The following is a 24,880-nucleotide window of genomic DNA, read 5'->3' as shown; positions in this document are numbered from 1 at the left end:
CTCCACTTGTCTCAAGGACAAGTCCTCCATCTACAAGATGTACTCTATGTACCCAAATTGAAGAAGAACCTTGTGTCTGTATCTGCCATGGAAGACAAAGGATTCAATGTAACTTTCTCTGATGGAAAGGTACTCATGTGGAAGAAGAGCTTCAAGGAAGCTATCTCAATTGGTCTTAGGGTTGGTACACTCTACCAGGTTGGAGGGAGTCCGTTGGGAGCTATGACTTGTGATACTATCCGTCAAACCGAACTATGGCACCGAAGATTTGGACACCTTCATTACAAGGCTCTTCCCGAAGCAAGGAAGGTGGTGACAGGGATGCCTGATTTTGGAAATAATCATAAAGGTGTATGTAAGGGCTGTGCTGAAGGAAAACATACAAGGGGACCTTTCCCCTCAAGTGTCACAAAGACATCTGAGATATTGCAACTGGTCCATTCTGATCTTTCCGGTATGTTCCCTGTAACATCCCTGGGGGGATGTTCTTACTATATGACATTTACTGATGACTTCTCTCGCAAAACCTGGATATACTTCTTGAAGAAGAAGGATGAGGCTTTCATGTGGTTCCGTACCTTCAAAGCCTTGGTGGAAAATATGACCGGAAAGAAGATCAAGATTTTGAGGACTGACAATGGCACTGAATATGAGTCAAATGAGTTCAAAGACTTTTGCAGAGAAGCTGGCATTAAGAGGGAGACTACCACTGCATATACTCCTGAGCAGAATGGTGTTGCTGAACGCAAGAATAGGACTATTGTGGAAGCTGCCCGTGCCATGCTATGTGACCAGGGTCTTCCAAAGTTTCTGTGGGGAGAAGCTGCAAATACTGCTGTGTACATTCAAAACCGATGCCCTCATTCCGCTTTGGACTCCAAAACTCCCGAAGAGGTTTTCTCTGGTAAGAAACCTGATGTCTCACATTTTAGAATTTTTGGATGTCCTGTCTATTTTCATGTGCCGAAAGAAAAGAGAAGTAAGCTGGATGCTACTGGGAAGAAAGGAATGTTTGTGGGTTACAGTGAGACTTCTAAGGCATATAGAGTCTATGTACCTGGTCAAAGGGAAGTAGAGATAAGCCATGATGTCACTTTTGACGAAGATGCTTCCCTGAAGAAAGTAGTAGATCTTCCTAGATCTGAAGAAAACCATGAAGAAAGACCTGGAAATCTGGAAGAACCCCAGGATGAGACTATGCATGATGTTGAAGGGCCAATGGACCCTATTGATCCTTCCCCTTCTCTAGGAAAGAGGCCATCATGGCTCAGGGACACCCTCGAAGATGCTGAGGGTCATGCTGCCCCAAGGGGAACATTCCGAGAAAGCAAGAAGCCGTGTAGATACCAAGGGTATCTAGCTGCCATGAGTACTATTATACAATCTGAACCTGGATCTTTTGAGGAAGCCATCAAGCATCAAGTCTGGAAGGATGCTATGCATGAAGAATATGAGGCTATTATGAAGAATGATGTCTGGGATGTGGTCCCGAGACCGAAGGACAAATCTGTTGTCACCGCTGAATGGCTCTACAAGATTAAACATGGATTTGATGGGAGTGCTGAAAAGTTTAAGGCAAGATTTGTTGCCCGTGGCTTTTCTCAAAAGGAAGGAATTGACTATGACGATATATTTGCACCTGTGGCTCGATATACCACCATCCGATCCATCATAGCCCTTGCTGCTACGCAAGGATGGAGTCTTCATCAGATGGATGTCAAGACCGCTTTTCTGCATGGTGCATTAAAGGAAGAGGTGTATGTAGAACAACCTCTGGGATTTGAAGTTCAAGATCGAGACACTTATGTCTGCAGGTTGAAGAAAGCCCTCTATGGGTTAAAGCAAGCACCCAGAGCTTGGTATGAGAGGATGGATAGTTACTTGATGAAGCTGGGCTTCACTCGAAGCAATGCTGATCCAAACCTTTACTTTAAGGTTGTGGAAGGAAAGCCTCTCATTCTAGTGCTGTATGTGGACGACCTCTTCCTGACAGGTGATGACCCTCTCATTCATCAATGTAAGAGGGAGCTTGCTGCTGAGTTCGAGATGAAAGACCTAGGACTGATGCACTATTTCCTAGGCCTGGAGGTCTGGCAGAGACCTGGAGAGATTTTCCTTTCTCAAGGAAAGTATATTGTGAAGCTTCTGGAAAGATTTGGGATGGTGGACTGTAAGTCCGTGTCGACACCAATGGAACTCAACTTTAAGAAGTTGAGTGGCAGCGCTGCAGGGCCTATCTTGGCCAATCCTACTGAGTATCGTCAACTCATAGGAGCTTTGATGTTCTTAGTGAACACCCGTCCGGACATATGTTTTGCAGTGAATACTTTGAGTCAACAGATGGTTGAGCCTCATCATTTTCACTGGGTTGGTGCCAAGAATCTTTTGAGATATCTTCGGGGCACGATAAACCATGGGCTGAGATACACTGCCGGGAGTGTGATACTCCGGGGATATACTGATGCCGATTGGGCTGGCAGTGTGGTGGATCGTAAGAGCACATCTGGATGCTGTTTCAATCTTGGTTCTGCTTCGATCTCATGGATGAGCAGGAAGCAGAAGTCGGTGGCTTTGAGCACCGCGGAGGCCGAATACATTGCTGCTAGTATGGCCTGTTGTGAAGCAGTTTGGTTGAGGAAGCTCTTTAGTGAGCTGTTCCAACATGTGCTAGATACCACTGTAATACTCTGTGATAATCAGAGTGGGATTCGTATGACTGAGAATCCTGTGTTCCACGACCGATCCAAGCATATTGATATCAGGTACCACTTTATCCGGGATATGGTACAGCGAGGCGCCGTAAGGCTCGATCATATAGGAACTGATGAGCAGGTCGCGGATATTCTCACTAAGCCCCTGGGGAAGGTCAAGTTCCTAACCTTCCGTGAGAGTCTTGGTGTCGTGGAAAGACCCTATGATGTGGGTCCTGTTGGACGATGAGCTCTGGGAGCTCTGGGGGGCTTTGGGGATAGCTTCTCGGAGCTATAAGCACTCATAATGCTTCTGCCCCACCCTTGTGATTATTGAGCTGGTTCGCCACTCATTTAATCTGTGTCCCGTATGCATCCTACCCATTGAGTTCAGGGCTCATGGGAAGTACCTCTCATTTGGCCAATGAGGTGTGGAAAAGCTAGAGACTATTAGCAAAGACTGATGGACGCATCAGAGATTGCCGTACTCTCTATCTAGGATGGCATGGTCCAACCACTTGATCTGGGATCAAGATTTGTGAGGTCTGGGACCTCTGGACTGATTATGTCAGTCGGGGAATGATGTCTTTGTGACTGACCCACTTCTGTTCTGAAATAAAGAAGCCAGCAAAGCAAGTTTCGGCGGGATGACTCACGATGTTAATTGCACTAATAGATGGAGTTCTCCCTAGTTGAGAGGGAGTGTTAAATTTGGACAACTAGGTCCAAACTCCATGTTCTGATGCTCAGATTAAGAGGCTAATATTTTTGTTGGATTCCTCTTTCTGAGAGGTGTAAAATCCATATAAAAATAGTCTTAATCCGATGAGCAGAACTTATATTTTGAATTTATTATTCTTAATAAATTATATGTGCAAGGTCAGCCAGTTTTGTAATGTAGGCTCACATGCCCAACAGATGTGTCACACACCCTCATTGATGGATATATATACAGGAAAAGTTGGAGAGAATTTGATCACAACACAACTCACATCTTCCTCTCTCATCCTAAAAAGTACGAGCTACCTGGAGGACGAATTTCAGCCACACGTGGGAAGGACGAAGAGGATTTTTCTGCTGCTAGGGTTTCGCAGAAGTTTGACCAGCGTTGACTTTGGTCAACGCTTGGTCCAAACAAGCTGAAAACTTGTGGGAGGTTCGATTTTTGAAGGCCGTACTACCTGGCACAAAAATCGAGGTCAAAGGGTTGACCGTTTTGCTGCTGCGTTGACTTTTAGCTTGCTGCCCCTGCGTTGACTTTTCAGGACAGCGTTGACTTTTGTAGAACTGACTTGGGTTGACTCATCTACTGGTTGGAGGGTTGTTGTGACACATGCTGGGCTGGCTGACCAAAGGAGACTTTGCTGGTTGAAGCATCCTGTTGACCGCCGAAACGAACACATACATTTTTCTTGTTTCTGATTTGTCTTCTGTAAGATCTGCTTATATGTTCTATCTGCATTTTGCTTATCTACTTGTATGATTGCTGTGAGAAAAAGTGAAATTGCTCTTAGCATAGAACATCTACAAAACTTTACACAATGCTTGTTCCTTGCGTGATGGAGTCCAAGGGAAACCTACTTATAGAGATATCAAACCATAGTATGGAGTAAGGGCAAGGAAAACCCTAGATATCACTTTATGAGGGGATAAATCATGAAGAGAGCTTACTTGAAGATATTCAAGGGATGTCATACATCCTATAGTTTAAACATGCAATACTTTACCAAGTCTCCATATAAACATATTCAATTTAACAAGAGAATAGAACCCTAGCAACAATTATTCCATGCAATAACCATTAAAAAGATAATCAACAATAACAATACTCACAAGATATGCATGAACAAGTCCTTTATTATCCCAAAGTGACGTCTCCAAAACAAGAGCTAGTCTCCAAGAGCAAAGTTATCCACAATAGATCACATCTGCACAAGAATACAAGTCACAACAGCTAGGCCGAAATCCTCTAGTCAGTTTGAAATACTCCACAAGTGATGTTGAGAAACAAATGTGAGGTGACCTCTATTTATATGAGGTGTACCTCAATCAATTTTAGCTTAAGAAGCCACTAAAACAAGTTTGACAATAAGTAAACCTTGGGCTACAAGCCAACCAACTAGCACAATGTTAGGACATGCCATAAATGCCCACACGTGTGAGCCGTAAGCGTCATAAATGCTAATGTCATGCCCTTATTGGGCTCCAAATGTCATGCCATAGTGAGATGAAGGCTGAAAATGTGTTTATGTGCCAAGATCATCCATCATATGAGGAGTGCGCTTTAAATACACCTCAAATCATCCTTAGGGGTCCCAAATCTAGATGGGGTGTCATCATGTCATCTCCATGGGACTCTAATGGTCAATGCAAGGCCTCCTCTCTCCAACGTTAGGACTTTATGAGGTGCAAGATGCCCTCCCTAGTAATCTCATGGAAGACCATCCTCATCTGGGCTCTGAATCATGGCCTGTCCATTAGGTAGTGTCAAGGCCAGTTTGGGGGGATGCTAGGTCCAACATTGCAATCGTTAAGAATCCTATGTGCTAGGTCACAAAAGATTAGCGTCATTGATTCTGGGGATGCTCTAGGACATGTATCATCTACTCAAGTCATTATAAGTCCCAATGCTCTGATGCAAATGGGAAACATCGCATATGCTAAGTCATCATCCTCTTTGAAAGGCTTGCAAATTTCTTAAAATATAATTCCCTTTTTCACTTTTATGATACCTCAAACTGCTTCTTTAATAAAATTAGATTTGAATCCAGTCGACTTCTTGGCCAAGCACCGTATCGTTCCACTTGTCTCTATCTAGACCTTTGCTTCCATTAATGTTTTCGAGCAAGAGCATAGATTGGATGACTCTGATTCAACAGAAATGGTGAAAAAAAAATCTAAAAAATTTCATAGCGCCGTCTTCTGGACTCACAAGTGCACTGGCTGGTGGTGTTGTCCTTGCTGTACTGTACAAAAATCGGTGGCAATTTGTGTAGATAACCTGCACTATGTACGGCTATGTATGGACGAATACAAATGCAGTGGAAGAAAAATAAGCACAAGCACTATTTCTCTTCTGAGGCTCGAGCAAGCATCCAACAAAAACTTGAAGGATAATTCGACCTTTGGTTTACAGGCGGCTCAGAGAAAATCCGACAACAGTGAGAACCTTGGCTAGGTTGAGAAGCCCGACGACGGTAAGAATGTAGCGGTGGCTGTGTTTCTCGGGCTTTGCTGTGTTCGTGGTGGCCTGTTAGCTAGGTCAGACAACTTCTTTCTATTTTTTATTTTTTTTAATATACTTCTTATTTTATTTTACTTTTTTCTTTTAATTTTAATTTTTAATAATTTTTTTTATATATATAATTTTTTTTTTGTTTTTTTATATAATTTTTTTCCAAATATATTTATTTGTTTTTTTCCTATTTTTTATTATTATTTTTTTTTGTTTTATATAACTTTTTATTTATTTATTTATAAATTTCCTTTTTAATTTTTTTTGAATATATTTTTAATTTTATATATATATATATATTTTAATAATTATTTTCTTTTTGTCTTTGCTTGATTTTTTGAATGATTTTTTTCCCTTTTTTGTATTTTTAAGTTTTTATTTCTTCTCAATATATGTTGATTTTTTCGTATTTTTAATTATTTTTTTTGGTTTTAATGGCCAAGGGCATAATGGCAAGATGGAGAATCTCCAAATTCTTGTAGCTAAACTCTTCAATGGCAACAATGTTGACGAATTTGACGGTCAAAGACCTGGATCAGAGAACATGACTCTGTGCAACGGTGGAGCGGCCAAAGGATCGAACAAATCTGATACCAATGTAACGAACAAGGTTCGTATTCACAACAAAATACTCAAAGATCTGGTATATGTAAATATCCATGATAGGATAATATATATTTATCTAAGAAATGTACTAAAAATATGAGATATGAGATGATTAAAAATGAGAATGAGGGCCTGCTTATATACCCTAGGCAGGTACCTCTTCACCAATGGTCATGTCCTTAGGGAAATACCTCTTCATTAAATTAATTACTAGTTATTTAATCATTATTTATTGTATACATTTTATATTATTCTATATATATTTTATTCATAACAAACTCCTACGAAAAATAGTCCTGTCTCACATATTGCTTGAATGTAGCTCATCGGAATCATGGGCTTAGAAGGATCTCAAATATACCATCGCAACTAATATGCGAGTCCTCAAACCATGTCTCCTAAAAAATAGAGGCAATGGGGCACTGTTAAAAATATCAACACTCTGCGATCTGATGTAATTCTGTATCTAAACAACCATAACATCATTGAATCAATATTATAACTATAACTTCATGGGAACAAACCCTTGGCTCAAGCAAAGTTGTATCTTAATATGTTATAAATCTCTAGCCTAATGAAATGTGCTGGTCATTAACCCTTATATTTACAAGGGTGCAAATCTAGGGCTTAACAGTGTCCTACAATGCCTTGAATAGTTTGATGACTCTAGCTAGGTGGTATGTTGATTGGTTTCTTCCTTGTGTATTGTCTTTTTCTGGAATGTTTATATTGGATATGGTTTTGGCCTTCCATCTATAGCTTGTGTCACTGATTTTATGGATCATTTTTGCAGAATGTGTTATTTTTTGTAGCATCGGATGTTTACTAGCCTTGAAATTTTGTGGAGAAGCTAGAATACATGAGATCTCCAAAATCCAAAATCGTTTGTGGAAATTCCGCCTAGAAATGACTTAATTAGATTATTTACCAGTTTTTAAATATTTCCTAAGTCTAAACTTAGGGAATATGGTTAATTAATCAGTATTAATTAAGTCAAGGCATGAATGATCTAGAAACTCACGCAGATCAATCCAAAAATGATCCTAACCATTGATTAAGTTTTGATCTTGGCCATTGGTGCTCCAACACTTATGAGGTTCAATTTTTGAGTAGATCGATTTCCAAAGTAGTCGCAGTCAGTTGCTGGAGAGAGCTAAAAATCGAAGCAATGAGAGAGGGGCAAATACAGAGAAGCTGGAGGAAGATTTCTAGATTTGGTGAGTGCATTTGCAGAGAGGCAGAAGAGCCACAGAGAGGTTCACACTGGGGCAACGCAATAGCCTCTAGAGGCAGTTTCGATTCTGCTAGGGAAAGCCGAGTTTCAGTGCTAGAAGCTGTACAAAAGTTCTGGATGCCAGGAGAGACATTTTCCCATACAATAGTAGACTAGATGGCTTGAGGAGACGCTGTTCCACAATGAGTGCAAAAGGAATTGTGCTAAGGTGATGCAATAGTTGCACATAGCCAGTTTGGATGATTCACTTAGAGCTGAGGTTAGAGCCTAGATTTGCTTGTGGGGCGAGGAAATTTCCCCACTAGATTTTTGCCAATATTTTCTTTGCAGGATTACCAGTATTTGACATCTAGGTTGTACTCAAATTATTTTACTGCCGCTTAATAATAAAACCCTTAGTTGCTGCACTGATTTTCCCAAGTTGGGTTTTTCCAAGGACTTTCTTTCAAAAATAGCTGTGTTATTTTTGTGTGTATGCTAGCATTTCTTGTAGTGTTTATTCTTCCGTAGTTTTATTTGTGTAGATTGCATTGTGATCTATTCAGTATTTGCCGTAGCAAACAACAAATAAATTATTACATTAAATTAACAATTAGGAGAATAATTTCCAATTGCTGCAATAGGATTCCAGTTTGGAATTTTCACATGGTATCAGATAGTAGTTGATCAGCTGGAGAGCTCAGAGGAAAAAAGAGAAGGAATTTCGCTGCTCAATGTGGGCAGCGGGCCGAAATTTGCAAGGGTAGCACACTCATTCTATCAGGAGGCTGAATTACTTGTGGATGTTCGATTTTTTTGAGTGGGGCAGAAAAATTCAATCTTTCAAGATCGAGTGATTCCAGAGGCAGAGGGAGTAGCTCAAATTTTTCGTTGATCAGATCTCTAACTGGACGAAGTGGTCTTTGCAACAGTTCGCTAGAGCAAAGCCAGCGTCGGGGTGGAAGAGAGAAGAGCACACAAAGGGAAAATTTCCTCAGGGAACTTCTAGTCTCAAGAACTTCAATTTTTCCTTGCAGATCAATAGTCGTTGTGAGCAGATCTTTTCACTCCAGAAGGGAGTGCGAATCCCTGAGTAGAAGGAAAGAGGAGGTTTTTGACATTTTGTTGAGATGGCCACTATTGGGCTTCTTGATTAGGGCAGGTTGGATTGGGCTTCCAACCATGTCATCTAGAAGGCAAGGATGTCCTTCCTTCTAGATGAGTTTGGCTTGAAAATGTATATCGATGTAGTGGTAGCAGTTCCCTAGGACGCAGATCAACTGAAGGAGTATAGAAAGGAGACGATATAGGTGAAACGTTTGAACTTAAATGGTGTCCGAGATCATGTTGTTTCACACATAGCTGGAAAAGATACTGCCAAAGGGATGTGGGATGCTCTCTCTACGTTGTACCAGGGTACTTCTGAGCAGCGAAAGATGTACCTAGAGGAGAAGCTAAGGTGTGTTAGGATGCAAAAGTGGGAAGGCATAGACCCCTTCCTCACCAGGATTTAGTTGATCCGGGACCAACTTGCAGCTGTTGAGGCAACGCCTCGACCCATAGAGCTAGTGTGGTTGGCACTAAACAATGTCTCAGAGGAGTGGCAGGTATTCATCCAAAGTATCTTGGGTAGTGATACCTTGCCAAGATGGGATAGGATGTGGGCTGATTTGCAATAGGAGGAGTTGAGACAAGCTCTATTGAAGAGTTACATCAGTGGCAGTAGCAGTAGATCGAAAGTGGTGAAGGAGGAGGAGAATGTGGCCCTCACATCGAAGGGTCCCAATCAGGGACAAGGGGAGCAGAGGAAGAAAGAGAAGGACATGTCAAAGGTCAAGTGCTTCAGGTGTGGTGAGCTTGGTCACTACAATACCCGGTGTCCTCTTAGGAAGAAGGAAAAGCAGGAGAAGAAGGACCAACAGACAGCTTCAACAGAGATCGATAGACTTTCCTTCAGGTTGGAGGAAGACTTCGCCATGTTCGGTGATATACCTCCACGAGTGCAGTGGGGAGATTTGGTGCTGTAACCCCTTAGAGCTACAGAGATTGGGTAGGATCCTTGAGGAGTCCACCTCATGGATCAATACCATGCTATGGGGGCCCACAGTATTCAGTAGCAGGATGGATCAGTGACAGTTGATGCAGTCAGATACCAGAGTGACAGATGCAAAGGCTAGTAGGAGTCAGATGCTGAGGAGCGCAACGTTGAGTTGGCAGCAGTGCAAAGTTAGCAGCAATGCAAATTCTTCAGTGACAGTGTAGATACTAGTAGCAGTTAGAGACTCGGGTGATAGATGCATTATATGGATCACAATTGATTGAGTATTTTGGTTGCTTTTCAGTTGCAGTTGTTGCAGTTGCAGCAACAACAGATGAGAGGGAATTGCAATGTTAGCAGCAGTATGGCAGTGTTAGCAGTAGCACAAATGCAACATATACTAGAGTTGTGCAGTGGTTGGTGGGTAGTATGGCAGTGTCAACAACAACACAGATGCAACATATATGAGAGTTGTGCAGTGGTTGGTGGGTAGTATGGCTAGACAACAACAGCGTGATAGGAGATGATGTAGAGACAGGTTGCTGCTACAGGGTGTGCAATAGCACTAGAACGCATTCCTCGCTAAGAGGGAGTGTTAGTTTTTGTAGCATCAAATGTGTTCTAGCCTTGGAAATTTTCTGGAGAACCTAGAATACATGAGATCTCCAAAACTCGGAAATCGTTTGTGGAAATTCCGCCTAGAAATGAGTTAATTAGATTATTATCCAGTTTTTAAATATTTCCTATGTCTAAACATATGGAATATGGTTAATTAATCAATATTAATTAAGTCAAGGCGTGAATGATCTAGAAACTCACACTAATCGATCCAGAAATGATCCTAGCCATTGATAAGTTTTAATCTTGGCCATTGGTGCTCCAACAGAGGATTATGAGAGAAGATCGATGTGGTGATAGAGAAGACACTTATGAGGTTCGATTTCTGAGCAGATCAATTTCTAGAGTAGCAACAATAATTTGCCGAGAGGGAGCTAGAGATCAAAGCAGTGAGAGAGGGGCAGAGACAGTGAAGCTGGAGGAAGATTTCTAGATCCGGTGAGTGCATTTGTAGGGAGGCAGAAGAGCCACAGAGAGGCTGACGCTGGGGCAACGCAGTAGCCTCTAGAGGCAGTTTTGATTCTGCTGGGGAAAGTCGATTTTCAATGCCAGAAGTTGGACAAAGGTTCCAAAGGCCAGGAGAGACATTTTCCCAAACAACAGTAGACTAGACGGCTTGAGGAGAGGCTGTTCCATGCTGAGTGCAGAAGGAACTGCATTAGGGTAACACAGTAGCTGCGCAGAGCCAGTTTGGACGGCTCACTTGGAGCTGAGGTTAGAGCTTGGATTTGCCTGTGGGGTGAGAAAATTTCCTCACTAGATTTTTTCCAGTGTTTTCTCTGCAGGATTGCCAGTATTCGAAATCCAGATTGTACTCAGATTGTTTCACTGCTGCTTAATAATAAAACCCTAAGCTGCTATATCGGTTTTCCCAAGTTGGGTTTTTCCTGAGTCTTTTGTCCAAAAATAATTGTATTATTTTTATGTATGTGCGCTAACATTTCTTCCAACATTTATTCTTCTGTAGCTTTTTTTGTGCAGATTGCAGTGTGATCTATTTCGTATTTGTCGTAGCAAACAACAAATAAATTGTTAAATTAAATTAACAATTAGGAGAATAATTTCCAGTTGCTGCAATAGGATTCCAGTTTGGAATTTTCACAGAATGCATGTAATATCTTTTGACTGCTAACAGATATAAAGCATTTTATCAAAACAAAATTAAATGTAATTTTCTATTGTTTGCAACTTGCCGGTGCTTGGAAATTTTGGGTGAGATTCTAGCTGTTTTGACCTTTCTTGTGTCCCTCAATATATATATATATATATATATATATATATATATATATATCTATCCAAAAACAAAGAAAAATGTTGACATTTTCTGTAGTCGTTGCAAATAAACAATTTACTACTGAAGCATTATTCCTTCTAAAACAATAATTGCCATTTCATCATGTTTGGAATTTTTCTTCAGTATACTCATTTAGCTCAATAATTAATTTGGCACCGAATATTTCTTTTCTTAACAGTAATGACAGGTTTGAGAATGCATGCGTGGAATTTGATGAAGAAAATTTGAGACCGACATACAAGCTTCTTTGGGGAATTCCAGGTCTTTTATCTGTCATTGTTTTATGTCATCAAATAGTATCCAAGTTGTGTTTTACCTTACACATGCAATGATTTTAATCAGAAATTTCTTGTATATGCTGTTTTGTGGGGCACAATGCTTCCAATATTTGAGGAAGAAAGTTTCATTTAACTTAATGTGCGTTCATAGGAGTGGAGTCAATCTGTACTTGTGATGTTTTTCTGTTAGTCCATCACAATTTCCTAAAATTTCAAGTACCATTCTTCCATAAGCTAAACATGCGAAATTTTCTATAACAAAATATCTGAAAGGTTCAGAAAATTGACTTTGATTTCTAGTCCAGTTTTTTATTTTTTCTTGAGAATTGTAATGATTTTGATGATCCTCCAATGTAGATGGCAAGAAATTTTGGAGAATCTGAAAAATTATCTATTGATGCATGAGATAGTTATTCTATTTTTGCTACATGATTACTCAGAAAAGTTAAGAAATTTTCCACCTGATCTCTCTTTAATTCTATTAAGTCATGGGAATTTCACAGGACAATAAAACTCATTGAAATAAATTAAATATGAGCAAGAGGAGGAAATATAGTCCTCTGAATTTTAATTCCATCCCTGGTTAATGTTATCAGTTAATGTTATCTTGAAATTTAAAACATGAGTAACTTTCACTCCAATATAGTAAGACTAGTGTTGGAAATTTCAAACAAATATAATCATGTTTTGTTTCCTCTCCCATTAAAACCTAGTTTAATTTAATTTAATATAAATATTAATGCCTTCAAATGGGGGAAGATGGACAATGGGAGTGCAGAAAGAACAATGATAAAGGTGCACTTTGACATACAAACAATGGTTTAGGGTTCTTCTGTTTCATTCTCAATAACCCTTGAATAAAATATTTGTAGAAATGCTAGATGCATCCACTAATGGAGTGCTGTCCTCTAAGGCTGTGTTTTCATTGTTAAGAATGTTTGACATTGTCCATGCTATTGTAAAATCTAGTACTCTATTGCAGAGCCTCACTAATCCCTCTAGATTAAGGGAAACAATTGTATCAGCTACCATTGTCACCTTAGTAATGCAAGATGAGATAATTCGGACCTTTGAAGCTGTATCTGACGCTATGAGATTTTCAGCCTGAGGTTATAGGGCTTTGGCCTTCTTTGACTTCTCCTGAGGTGATTCGATCCCTGAAACAAGCTCAGTGGGTTCGGATTGAAGTTGAGGTTAGAAATTCTTCAACAAAATTTTTGGCTTTCACAAGTGCAAGCATGAGTCATGAAACTTTGATCTTTGACTCTGTTGATGCTCAATCTAGCAGGGGTCCTAGGAGGGGTTTCAAAAGGGGCAACTACTAGACGAAGTGGCAAAAATGGGACAAGGACCCACTATCACCTTAGTCGATGTCCCCTGCTCTTTACGGACTTTCACTGATTGGAGGAGTCTCGATATGAAGGAAATCACTATGAGTGGTAAGTCAATGATGGGATAGATAGTGATTTCAAGAGCCCATTCATAGGAGAAGCTCAAATTATGGGCTTTCTTGCTTTAGAAGAAATGTGTGGGGTTCTCCAAGAAAGGCTCAAAGGAGGCCCAAACCTAGGGATTAGATATTGCTTGATAGGGAATGCCCTAGAACTAAGATTCCTTAGAGAAGAAGGTTTCTAAGTGGCCTTCGTGAAATAATGAATGATGAAGGTATGAGACCACAAAGAAGCCCAAATGGACCCAAGCAAAGTCTAGGGTTCTTGGTGAAACTTCAAACAAAGGTCTAGACCAAGTATGGGGAGAAGAAGGGATCAAAACAAATAAAATTCCTTTGAGTTTTCTAGCAAAATAGATCCCTTTGAAGGCTGCCAACCTAGAAGGACCAAGGGCTAAATGAATAGGGAGCTAGGGCTTTGTGTATCTCACAAACGATCGTAGGATTGACTTGAAACTTGGAGGGCATGTGTAGGACACCCCATTGAAACTCCTCACTAGCTCACTGGGCAAACAAATGGCTAGATTGGAAATCGTTGGAAACCCTAGCTAAGTCGTCTAGGGTTAGGAAAGAAAAATTTCAGAAAGGAGGTGAAAGTATGGTGATCACCAAGGACTTGTAGACCAGTGCCTTGCCAATTGAGGAGACTGGAGTCAAAGTGATTTTGATTTGGGATTTTGCTTCATCAAGGATTCCTATTACAACTTCGCATCCCCTAGAAAGGTAGCTACCTGCTAGCAACAAGGATTTATACTTTGATTTGCCAAGTAATGGAGTTTCAAGGTGCAAAGAGTCACCCACCCCTTGGAATCTTTCGATCTTCTTGCCAAAAGTGAATAACATATGCAGCAAGCCAGGATTACCAAGTTTTTAAGGATTTCACATCACAATTAGGGCACAAAATAACCATAGCAATAGCATTCCATACATTAGACAATAAGCATGTAAAATTTCGCATAAAAGAAAGCACTTACATGACATGAAGATTATATCCATCCATTATACTTGTAAGAATGAAGCTCCAAGATAAATAACAAATATCCAAACATCAAAATGCATCAATTGATCTCCAATTCGTTCATCAAAAGGTAGTACGAAATTCTCAAGAAGAGAGAGATACAAATACAAGTGATGATGAGGAATGAAATGATCCTCTCATCAATATATATGATCCTCTATGGGATTCGATTTGCCTAATTAGGCCTAATGATGCCCCTAATAATAAAATAATGTACAAAATAACATCCTTTGGTGACAAGCCCACCAAATAGCTCCATAATATGAAAAATAAGTCTCTCAAGAGGGCCGAAAAGGTAATACAATTGCTAGGAGGGCCATTTGAAAGGCCTAGTGAAGTCCAATATGTGCCAAAATGAATGGAAGGGCTCCAAAAATAGTGATGAAGGGGTTGGCCCCTTGATCCCCAAGCAAATGACCTGTGGTGCCCCAATGTGGCTATGGGATCACAAAAACTTCCTCACGGGTCTCCAACTGAATCGAATAGGCATGTATCCCATCTGCAAGGGTTGAAGGATCCCATGGCATGGCAATCTGCTCTCTGCTATAGTGGAGGTCCATGGCTCTCAACGCACACCCTACAAACAACAATAAGACCCTCAAGAGGGCTTGGACCCCGTATAGGGAGACCAAACCCCAAGATGAAGACCCACCTACATGTTGGAATTTCTAAGTCTGACACGTTAGAAACCCTTCATGCACTTTACTGATTTATTCCTACCTACTTATTCTCTTAATTAACAAGTTATTTACCATGAAAATACTGGAAATAAATACAAGTACATGCTCAACACATTACAGATCATCAACTGAAGGAAATAGAAACAAGCACACAAGTAACACCGTTGTTTTTGGACTAATGTCCCTGGAAAAACCCAATGCGGGAAAACTGGTGCAGCTATTTGAGGGTTTGATTTATTAAGCAATTTCAGAATGCAATTTGGGTGCCAAATCCGGCTCACCCAATAGAGAGAAATCTCGGCAGTAGTACCTCTCTACTCAGAACAAGATATTCTGGCTGAAACCCCAGATAAACACTCCGGCAGCTCCACAGCTCCAATCTGCTCCACGAAACCCCAACATCAGCCTCTAGGGACTGCGTCAGCCTCTCTCTGGCCCAATGTTAGCCCAATGTCACTTTTGCTTGGCCTGCGTTAGCCTATGGAGGCACTGCGTCAACCCTATGGCCCTTTGTGTCACCCATGCTGGCCCTCTGAGGCACTGCGCAACTCCTGGCTGGCTTTGCGTGAACCCTTGTCTACTTTTGCGTCCCTCTCTCCGGCGTCTGCACTGATCCTCCCGGTACTGTCTCTCTGCCTCTCTGCTTTTGCATTCACTGCACCTCACTGCTGATCACTGATTCTATCTCTCTTAGCAAAGCCCACTCTAGAGAATAGAATGACTGATCACTCTAGTGTATTCTCCAAGTGACCCTCAAGCCTCCTCTTATATTTTTCTTGTTAACAAATCAATGACTGACATTAAGTCCCTAATCAATGGCGAAGATTAGATCTGGCTTGATCCATGCCTTTTGGACCATTCTAATACAGTTTTGTATTAATTCACATTAATATTTTATTTTCCCTAAGTTTAGACTTAGGGACTCCATTAACAATATTAATTATTTTAATATTCCCAAACTGTTTAGAATCTGCCCAAACGCTTTCTAGGTATTGGAGATCTCATGTGCCTTAGCCTCTCCACCAATTTTCGTGGTTAGAGCACATCCGATGCTACCCAAAGTCAACATTCCCTCTTAGCGAGGACTATGCTCTAGTAATACTCCTCACTGAGCATCACTCTGATCATCCGGCATCGGTCCGTGTGCTGATGCTAGGCCTGCTGCCCAACATCCTCTGCACTGATGCATTCTGTATTGCTACCCATGGCCTTGCCACTACCACTGCTGCATCCGTGGAGTTGCCCATGGTCCTACCATTGCCACTACTGCATCTGCACTGCAACCCTTCTCATCATGCTGCATCGTGCTGCCCATAGCGCTACCATTGCTAATTGCTGCATTGCAACACTTCTCATCATGCTGCATCGTGCTGCCCATAGCACTACCACTACTAACTGTTGCATTGCAACTCAGTTACTGAGAAGTAAGTAACTGATCTCCCAACTTTGACATCTTCGTCAGGCTAGAAACACTCTTGATGCTGAAGCTCCCTTTGTCACTGAGAAGTGCTCCCTCTCTGACCTCTGCGTCGCTGCAACAATTCTGTCCATCTCGCACCGTTTCACACCTCTATGTGCCATCCTGCACTGGTGCAACACTCTCGTGCCTCTCGCACTGTTGAAGCCTGCTAGCCTCGCGCTGTCTTGGGAATGCTGCATTGTAGCTCCCTCTGTCGCTCCATCTGCATCCATCTCTACTGACATTGCCAGTATTTCTACTCTTCTTTGGGGCTCCTGTAGCAAGGTCTAATCCGAGAGGTTGGGTACCTCTAGGATCCTGTCCCTCATCGCCTGTTGTCCTCCTGACTATAGTTCGATGTCTCCCCACTTCTTCTGGAGTGGCATGTGTGCACTCATGGCATAGTCATCGTCTGTCTCCACTTCCTTCTCTGCCCTTGTTGGTGCTGCCTTGGTCTCGGAGACCTCTCCCTTACTCTTCTTCCCTGGACACTGGGTCGCATAATGACCCAACTCTCCACAGTGGAAGCATTTGACCTTGGAGAGGTCCTTCTTCTTCAGTTTCTCCTACTTTTCCTCAGATGCTAGGGCAACATCTTCCTCCTCCTCCTTCTTGATTCTGATCCCCTTACCGCTGCTTTCCTCCCAATCTGAAAGGGTCTCCCTGCCCAGTATGCTCTGGACAAATACCTCCTAGTCTTCTGAGACTGCGTTTAGGGCTATTCTCACCATCAATTCTGGATTCGGCGTTGCCCCTATGGAAGTCTGTTGTTCTCGGATCTCCTTCAATCGACCGAGGAATGGGTCGATCTGTTCTCCCTTCTTCATCTAGTATGACTGCAACGAATTTTCTAGTAGCATCTTCCTCTGCATGGAAGTATGCTAATACAACTTGGTCAGGACCTCCCACATCTCCTTTGCCATGTTCTTCTTGGCAATATGTGGTACTATATGATCCTTGACCCCATCAAGGATGATACTCTTAGCCCTCGCCATTGCATCCTCATACCTATCGTTATCAGTCGGGTCAACTGGGATAGCTATCGTCCTCAAGGCGAAGTGCTTGACACGATTCCTGTCTAGTACGGATAAGATTCTGGCCTTCCAGACTATGAAGTTTGAGGCTCCGTCCAGTTTGTCTTGGTCTCTTACTCTGTGTAGTGCCATTTCGCTGCTCCTCTACTTCCCTCTTGGAAGTTCTTGGTATGACTCCTCTGAGCCTCGATTTCCCTCCTGGAAACCCTTCTGCCAATGTCGAGATGCCCCTTTCCAATCGTCTGTGCAACTGCAACATTGATCTGGATTCCTTGGCTAGAAATCCACCTCGGCAACAACTCCCTCTACCTTGGTCTTGCTCTGTTAGGTACTGTTATGACTACAGTACCCCACCATCTCCACTCTGCAGCTTACCCACAGCCTCCTAAACACCAACAAACTGAAGGTTAGAGCTCCTAGGCTCTGCGCAATCCCAGAACCAGCAAATTAGCCTCCTCAGCTAAATGCGTCAACCCTCCTGGCCTTTGCGTGGCTCTGCGTGAGCCTGCCTTTGCCTCCCTTAGCCTCTGCGCTGCCTCTTCCTGGCTAAATCTTGATGACGCAAGCACTGCGTCACCCCTTCCTTGCTGCTACTCTGCTAGGAACAACTTTTGTCACTCGGGACAACTATTTTCTGCTGCTGTTGCTCTGTTCGGTTGATGTCCTCAGTTCTCTTGTGATTTGCAACCACACTCTGATACCATGTTGGAATTTCTAAGTCTGACCCATTAGAAACCCTTCATGCACTTTACTGATTTATTCCTACCTACTTGTTCTGTTAATTAACAAGTTATTTACCATGTAAATATTGGAAATAAATACAAGTACATGCTCAACACATTACAGATCATCAACTGAAGGAAATAGAAACAAGCACACAAGTGACACTGTTGTTTTTGGACTAATGTTCCCAGGAAAACCCCATGCGGGAAAACTGGTGCAGCTATTTGCGGGTTTGATTTATTAAGTAGTTTTAGAATACAATCTAGGTGCAAAATCCGGCTCAACCAACAGAGTAAAATCTCGACAGTAGTACCTCTCCACTCGGAAGCAGATATTCCGGCTGAAACCCTGAATAAACACTCCGGCAGCTCCATAGCTCCAATCTGCCCCATGAAACCCCAACATCAGCCTCTAGGGACTGCGTCAGCCTCTCTTTGGCCCAACTTTAGCCCAACGTCACTCTGGCTTGGCCTGCATCAGCCTTTGGAGGCACTACGTTAGACCTATGGCCCTCTGTGTCACCCACGCTGGTCCTTTGAGGCACTGCGCAGCTCCTAGCTGCCTCTACGTGAGCCCTAGCTGGCTCTATGTGAACCCTTGGCTGCTTCTGCGTCCCTCTCTCCGGCTTCTGCACTGATCCTCCCGGTACTATCTCTCTGCTTTTCTGCTTCTATATTCACTGCCCCTCGTTGCTGATCACTGATTCTATCTCTCTTAGCAAACCCCGCTCTAGAGAATAGAATGACTGATCACTCTGGTGTATTCTCCAAGTGACTCTCAAGCCTCCTCTTATACTTTTCTCGTTGACAAATCAACGGCCGAGATTAAGTCCCTAATCAACGACTAAGATTAGATCTGGCTTGATCCATGCCTTTTGGACCATTCTAACACAGTTTTATATTAATTCATATTAATATTTTATTTTCCTGAAGTTTAGATTTAAGGACTCCATTAAAAATATTAATTATTTTAATATCTCCCAAACTATTTAGAATCTTCCCAAACCCTTTCTGGGTATTGGAGATCTCATGTGCCTTAGCCTCTCCACCAATTTTCGTAGCTAGAGCACATTTGATGCTACCCCAAATCAACACTACAATCCTGTATAAGATCCAGTGCATCTCCTCACCTTCCAGTATAACAAATCATTAGTGTAATTTAGCAAATGAGCTTACAAATCATGGAACCAAGTGGGCATTTCATAGTGGCATGCCCTTCCATAATGGGCTTTAGAGTGTACAAGTGTCTCCAAGTTCAAGAGGGAGGTTAATCAAGGACCCTATTAGGTGGTTTCAACCTCTAAGGGAGTGACAGGTCCATGGTACATCCATCCTATGGCTAGTGGCATGTGATATAATGATGGAACAGAGTGGGGCATTAGGGGAAGGCTCCAAGCCACATGCCATGGTACAAGGGTAGCTACGATGAGGAAAGCCCACACTTGGGTGTATAGATGTAGGAGGGAGCAATCGTGGTACATGAGTTACCCCAACCTTTGTTTTTCCACCCTTCTTCATATGCCTTTTGCCTTTTATTGATTTTTCTTTTATAACTGCTCGGGGCTCCAGGGGATGAGAGCATGATGCGAATGATATAGTAGTGAATACCCTTTTAAGTGTTGAAGTTTCTAAGTTTACTTAGTTAGGAACCCTCCATGCACTTTATCTGATTTATTCCTACCTACTTGTTATTTTTCCTTAACAAGTTATTTACAAATTAAATACTGAAAATAAACACCAATTCATGCTCAACAACTAAAAGAAACAAGAACAAACACACATTATTTTTGGACTAATGTCCTCGGAAAAACCGGTGCAGCTATCTGAGGGTTTTCTTATTAAGCAATATCAGAGTACAATCTGGGTGTCGAAACTGGCCTACCCAACAGAGTATTTCCTTAGCAGTAATACTTCTCGGTTGCTGACAAATCTACGGGCTGAAACCCTAGATAATCCTTCCGGCAGCTACTCAGCACCAATCTACCCCAAAAATCCCAGCGTCTGCCCAATCTGGACTACGTCAGCCTCTCCTAGCCCTGCGTTGGCACTGTGTCAGCCTATCTTGGCCTGCGTCAACCCCAGGAGGCCCTACGTTAGCTCTCTGAGCCTCTACGTTAGCTACGCTGGCCCCTCTGGTGCTCTGTGCAACACTTAGCTGCCTCTGCATGGCCTTGCGTGAGCACTGGTTGCTCCTGCGTCTTTCTCTCTGGCTGCTCTGCTGCTATCTCGACACTATCCTTGCCTCTCTGTCTCTCTGTACTCAATGCTCGTCAGCTGCTCTCCCGATCACTGATTCTATCTCTCCTAGCAAACCCCGCTCTAGAGAATAGAATGACTGATTACTCTGGTGTATTCTCCAAGTGACCCTCAAACCTCCTCTTATACTTTTACTGTTGAGTCTTGACATCTCAACAACCGAGATTAAGTCCCTAATCAACGGCTAAGATTAGATCTGGCTTGATCCATGTCTTTTGGACCACTCTAACACAGATTCATATTAATACACATTAATATTTTATTTTCCCTAAGTTTAGACTTAGGGACTCCATTAAAAATATTAATTATTTTAATATCTCCCGATTTGTTTAGAATTTACCCAAACCCTTTCTGGGTATTGGAGATCTCATGTGCCCCAACCTCTCCACCAAATTTCGTGGCTAGAGCACATCCGATGCTACCCCAAATCATCACTCCCTCTTAGCGAGGATTGTGCTCTAGCAATACTTCTCACTGAGTAATACTTTGATCATCTGGCATCAGTACCTGTGTTGATGCTAGGCCTTCCTGCCCAACATCCTCTGCACTGCTGCCTCCTGTACTGTTGACCATAGTTCTGCCACTGCCACTGCTGCATCTGTACGACAGCTCCCTCTGCATCCGTGTTGCTGCTGATCCTCTCTCCCAGCACTGCATCCGCACTGCACCTCCTCTCATCATGTCGCATCATGCCACCCACTGCTACATTGCAACTCAGTAACTGAGAAGTAAGTAACTAATCTCCCAACTGACCTCTCTGTTGGCCTAGAGACACCCACTGATGCTGAAGTTCTCTCTGCCGCTGACAAGTGCTCCCTCTCTGACCTTTGCGCTACAACAACAACTCCCTGCATCTCGCACCGTTGCACACCTCTGTGCCATCCTGCACTGGTGCAACACTCTGCCTCTCGCATTGTTGCAACCTGCTAGCCTCGCGCTGTCTCGGGACTCTTGCACTTTAGTTCTCTCTGCTACCCCATATGCATCCATCTCTACCCACCCAGCCAATCTTGCTACTCTTCGTTGGGGCTCCCATAGCAAGGTCTAATCCAAGAGGCTGGGTACCTCGAGGATCCTGCCCCTTATCGCTTGTAGTCCACCTGCCTACAGCTCGATGTCTCCCCATTTTCGCTCAAGTGGTGCGTGTGCACTCATGGCACAGCCATTGTCTGTTAAAACTTCGTTCTCTGCCCGTGATGGAGCTGCAAGACTCTCCCTTACTCTTCTTCCTTGGACACTGGGTCGCATAGTGACCCAGTTCCCCACAGTGGAAGCACTTGATCTTGGAGAGATCTTTCTTCTTCCGCTTTTCCTGCTTTCCCTCAGATGCTAGGGCCACATCCTCCTCCTCCTACTTGACTTTCATCCCCTTGCTGTTGCTACCCATCTTCAACTGCCGTCTGATCTCTTCATGGTGAAGAGCTGCCCACATCTCGTCCCAAGGTGGGAGAGTCCCTCTGCCTAGTATACTCTAGACAAACACCTCCCAGTCTTCTGAGACAACATTCAGGGCTGTCCTCACCATAAGCTCCTGATCTGGTGTCGCTCCTATAACAGTCAACTGGTTTCGGATCTCATTCAGTTGTTCGAGGAAGGTGTCAATTGATTGACCCTTCTTCATTTGATACGACCTCATCTGGTTCTCGAGCAGCATTCTTCTCTGCACAGAAGAATGCAGGTACAGCTTCTTGAGAGCCTTTCACATCTCAAATGCTGTTTCCTTCTCGGCTATATGTGGTACCATATAATCCTTGACCCCGTTAAGGATAATGCACTTGGCCCTCCTCTTCATACCTGTCATTATCATTAGGGTCGATTGGGACAACTATTACCTTCAAGGCGAAGTTCTTGACACGATTCCTGTCAAGCACTGATAAGATTCTGGCCTTCCAGATTGCGAAGTTTGATGCTCCATCTAGTCTATCCTGGTCTCTTACCTCGTGTAGTGCCATGATGCTCCTCGACTTCCCTCCTTGAAGTTCTCTATTCGACTCCTCTGAGTCTCTACTTCCCATTTGGAAGTTTTCTTCTGGACTCCCTCTGAGTCTTGATTTCCCTCCTGGAAATCCTTCTGCTGCTTGTCGAGATGCCCCCTACTCTGATCGACTTGTGTAGCTGCACTTCTGATCCAAGTTCCTTGGCTAGAAACCCTCGGTAACAACTCCTTTGGCCTTGCTCTGTCAGGTACTGTTCTGACTACAGTACCTCACCAACTCCACTCTGCAATATTCTTGCAGCCTTCTGGACTTCAGCAACTACCTCTCTGTGAACTGTGTCAGCCCCTCTCTGCCTCACGTTGGCTCTACATCACCCCAGATGGGTCTGCGTCAGCCCTGGGATGCCCTACGTCAGCCCCTCTCTGCCTCACATTGGCTCTGCGTCACCCCTGGGATGCCCTGCGTCAGCCCTCTAGCTGTCTGCGTCAGCAATGCTGGCCTTTCTGGGGCTCTGCACAGCATCCAACTTCCTCTATGTGGCCCTGGCTGGCTCTGCGTCACACTCCTTGGCTTTTGCATTGCTAGAAACAATTTCTGTCACCTCCGGACAACTATTTTCTGCTGCTATTGCTCAACTCGGCTGGTGTCTTTTAGTCCTCCTGTGATCTGTAATCATGGTCTGATACCATGTTGAAATTTCTAAGTTTACTTAGTTAGAAACCCTCCATGCACTTTATCTAATTTATCCCTGCCTACTTGTTATTTTTCCTTAACAAGTTATTTACAAGGTAAATACTAAAAATAAACACCAATGCATGCTCAACATATTCCAAATCAGCAACTAAAAGAAACAAGAACAAACACACCACATGACACCATTATTTTTAGACTAATGTCCCTCGAAAAATCCAATGTGGGAAAACCGGTGCAACTATATGAGGGTTTTCTTATTAAACAATATCAGAGTACAATCTGGGTGCCGAAACTAGCCTACCCAACAAAGAATTTCCTTAGCAGTAATACCTCTTGGTTTCTGACAAATCTACTGGTTCAAACCCTAGATAATCCTTCCGTCAGCTACTCAGCACCAATCTGCCCCAAAAACCCTAGCGTCTGCCCAATCTGGATTGCGTCAGCCTCTCCTAGCCCAGCGCTGGCACTGCGTCAGCCTATCTTGGCTTGCGTTAGCCCCAGGAGGCCCTCCATCAACTCTCTGAGGCTTTGCGTCAGCTACGCTGACCCCTCTGGTGCTCTGCGCAACACTTAGCTGTCTCTTCGTGGCCTTGCGTGAGCATTAGCTTCTCCTGTGTCTTTCTCTCTAGCTACTTCGCTGCTATCTCGACACTATCTCTGCCATTCTTTCTCTCTGTACTCAATGCCCCTCAGCTCCTCTCCTGATCACTGATTCTATATCTCTTAGTAAACCCTACTTTAGAGAATAGAATGACTGATCACTCTGGTGTATTCTCCAAGTGACCCTCAAGCCTCTTATACTTTTTTTGTTGACATCTCAACGGCCGAGATTAAGTCCCTAATCAATGGCTAAGATTAGATCTGACTTGATTCATGTCTTTTGGACCACTCTAACACAAATTCATATTAATACACATTAATATTTTATTTTCCCTAAGTTTAGACTTAGGGACTCCATAAAAAATATTAATTATTTTAATATCTCCTGATCTGTTTAGAATTTGCCCAAACCCTTTCAGGGTATTGGAGATCTCATGTGCCCCAACCTCTCCACCAAATTTTGTGGCTAGAGCACATCTGATGCTACCCCAAATCAACATTACGGTTGAGCAGTTCATCGCCCACCAGGGGTTGGGCCAATCATGGGTTCGTTAATGATGTAGCGGGTCAATATGAGGGGCCCTAGGAACCAGGGTGATGCCCATGATGATAGGGGTAGAGCTCATGTTGGCTTTTGCCTACGCGCTAAATTTGTATGCCCTAGTCATCTTTTTCATTTTATGGTACATTTCCTGTTGAGAGTGACCAAATGTTTCTTTTTTACTTTCTTTTTAGCTGCATGAACCTTTGGGGCATCGTTCCAAGCCCGACCCAAAGTGTGGAAAACGGGAGGGGGAGGATAATTCCTTGTGGACCCAATGGACAAATATGGACCTAGATGGGAAATATGTGAAGAGGGGTTATAATGAGCAGAGGGGAGTGATGTATGTGGTGACGTGAAGCGGAACCACACAATCCAAATCGGATTTCCCATGTAATGCAACTCCTAAAGTGAGGGTTGAACAATGATGCAAGCCCTCCCTTTAATTAAGGGGACAAGAGCACAAACCGAGCCCATTCTTTACTCTGAATCCTCGCACTAATCCATGCCCAAAAGTG

General features: G+C 42.9%; 1 protein-coding gene across 3 annotated transcripts in view; it reads left to right on the top strand.

The window, feature by feature from the left end:
* The window catches only part of LOC149218261 (uncharacterized), a 505,532-nt gene that overhangs the window by 300,329 nt on the left and 180,323 nt on the right, over positions 1-24,880 (top strand). For all 3 annotated transcript variants that reach the window (XM_089383872.1, XM_089383871.1, XM_089383870.1), the window contains one exon: positions 11,873-11,955. In XM_089383872.1, coding sequence (XP_089239998.1) covers positions 11,873-11,955 — 83 coding nt within the window. The remainder of the gene's footprint in view (positions 1-11,872; positions 11,956-24,880) is intronic.

This window comes from Pinus tabuliformis, chromosome Q, assembly GCF_031772625.1.
Source record: "Pinus tabuliformis cultivar Carrire ecotype Pingquan chromosome Q, CPIR1, whole genome shotgun sequence".
NCBI lineage: Eukaryota > Viridiplantae > Streptophyta > Pinopsida > Pinales > Pinaceae > Pinus > Pinus tabuliformis.
Note: the sequence above shows the minus strand (reverse complement) of the source record. Positions and strands in the feature narration are given on the sequence as shown.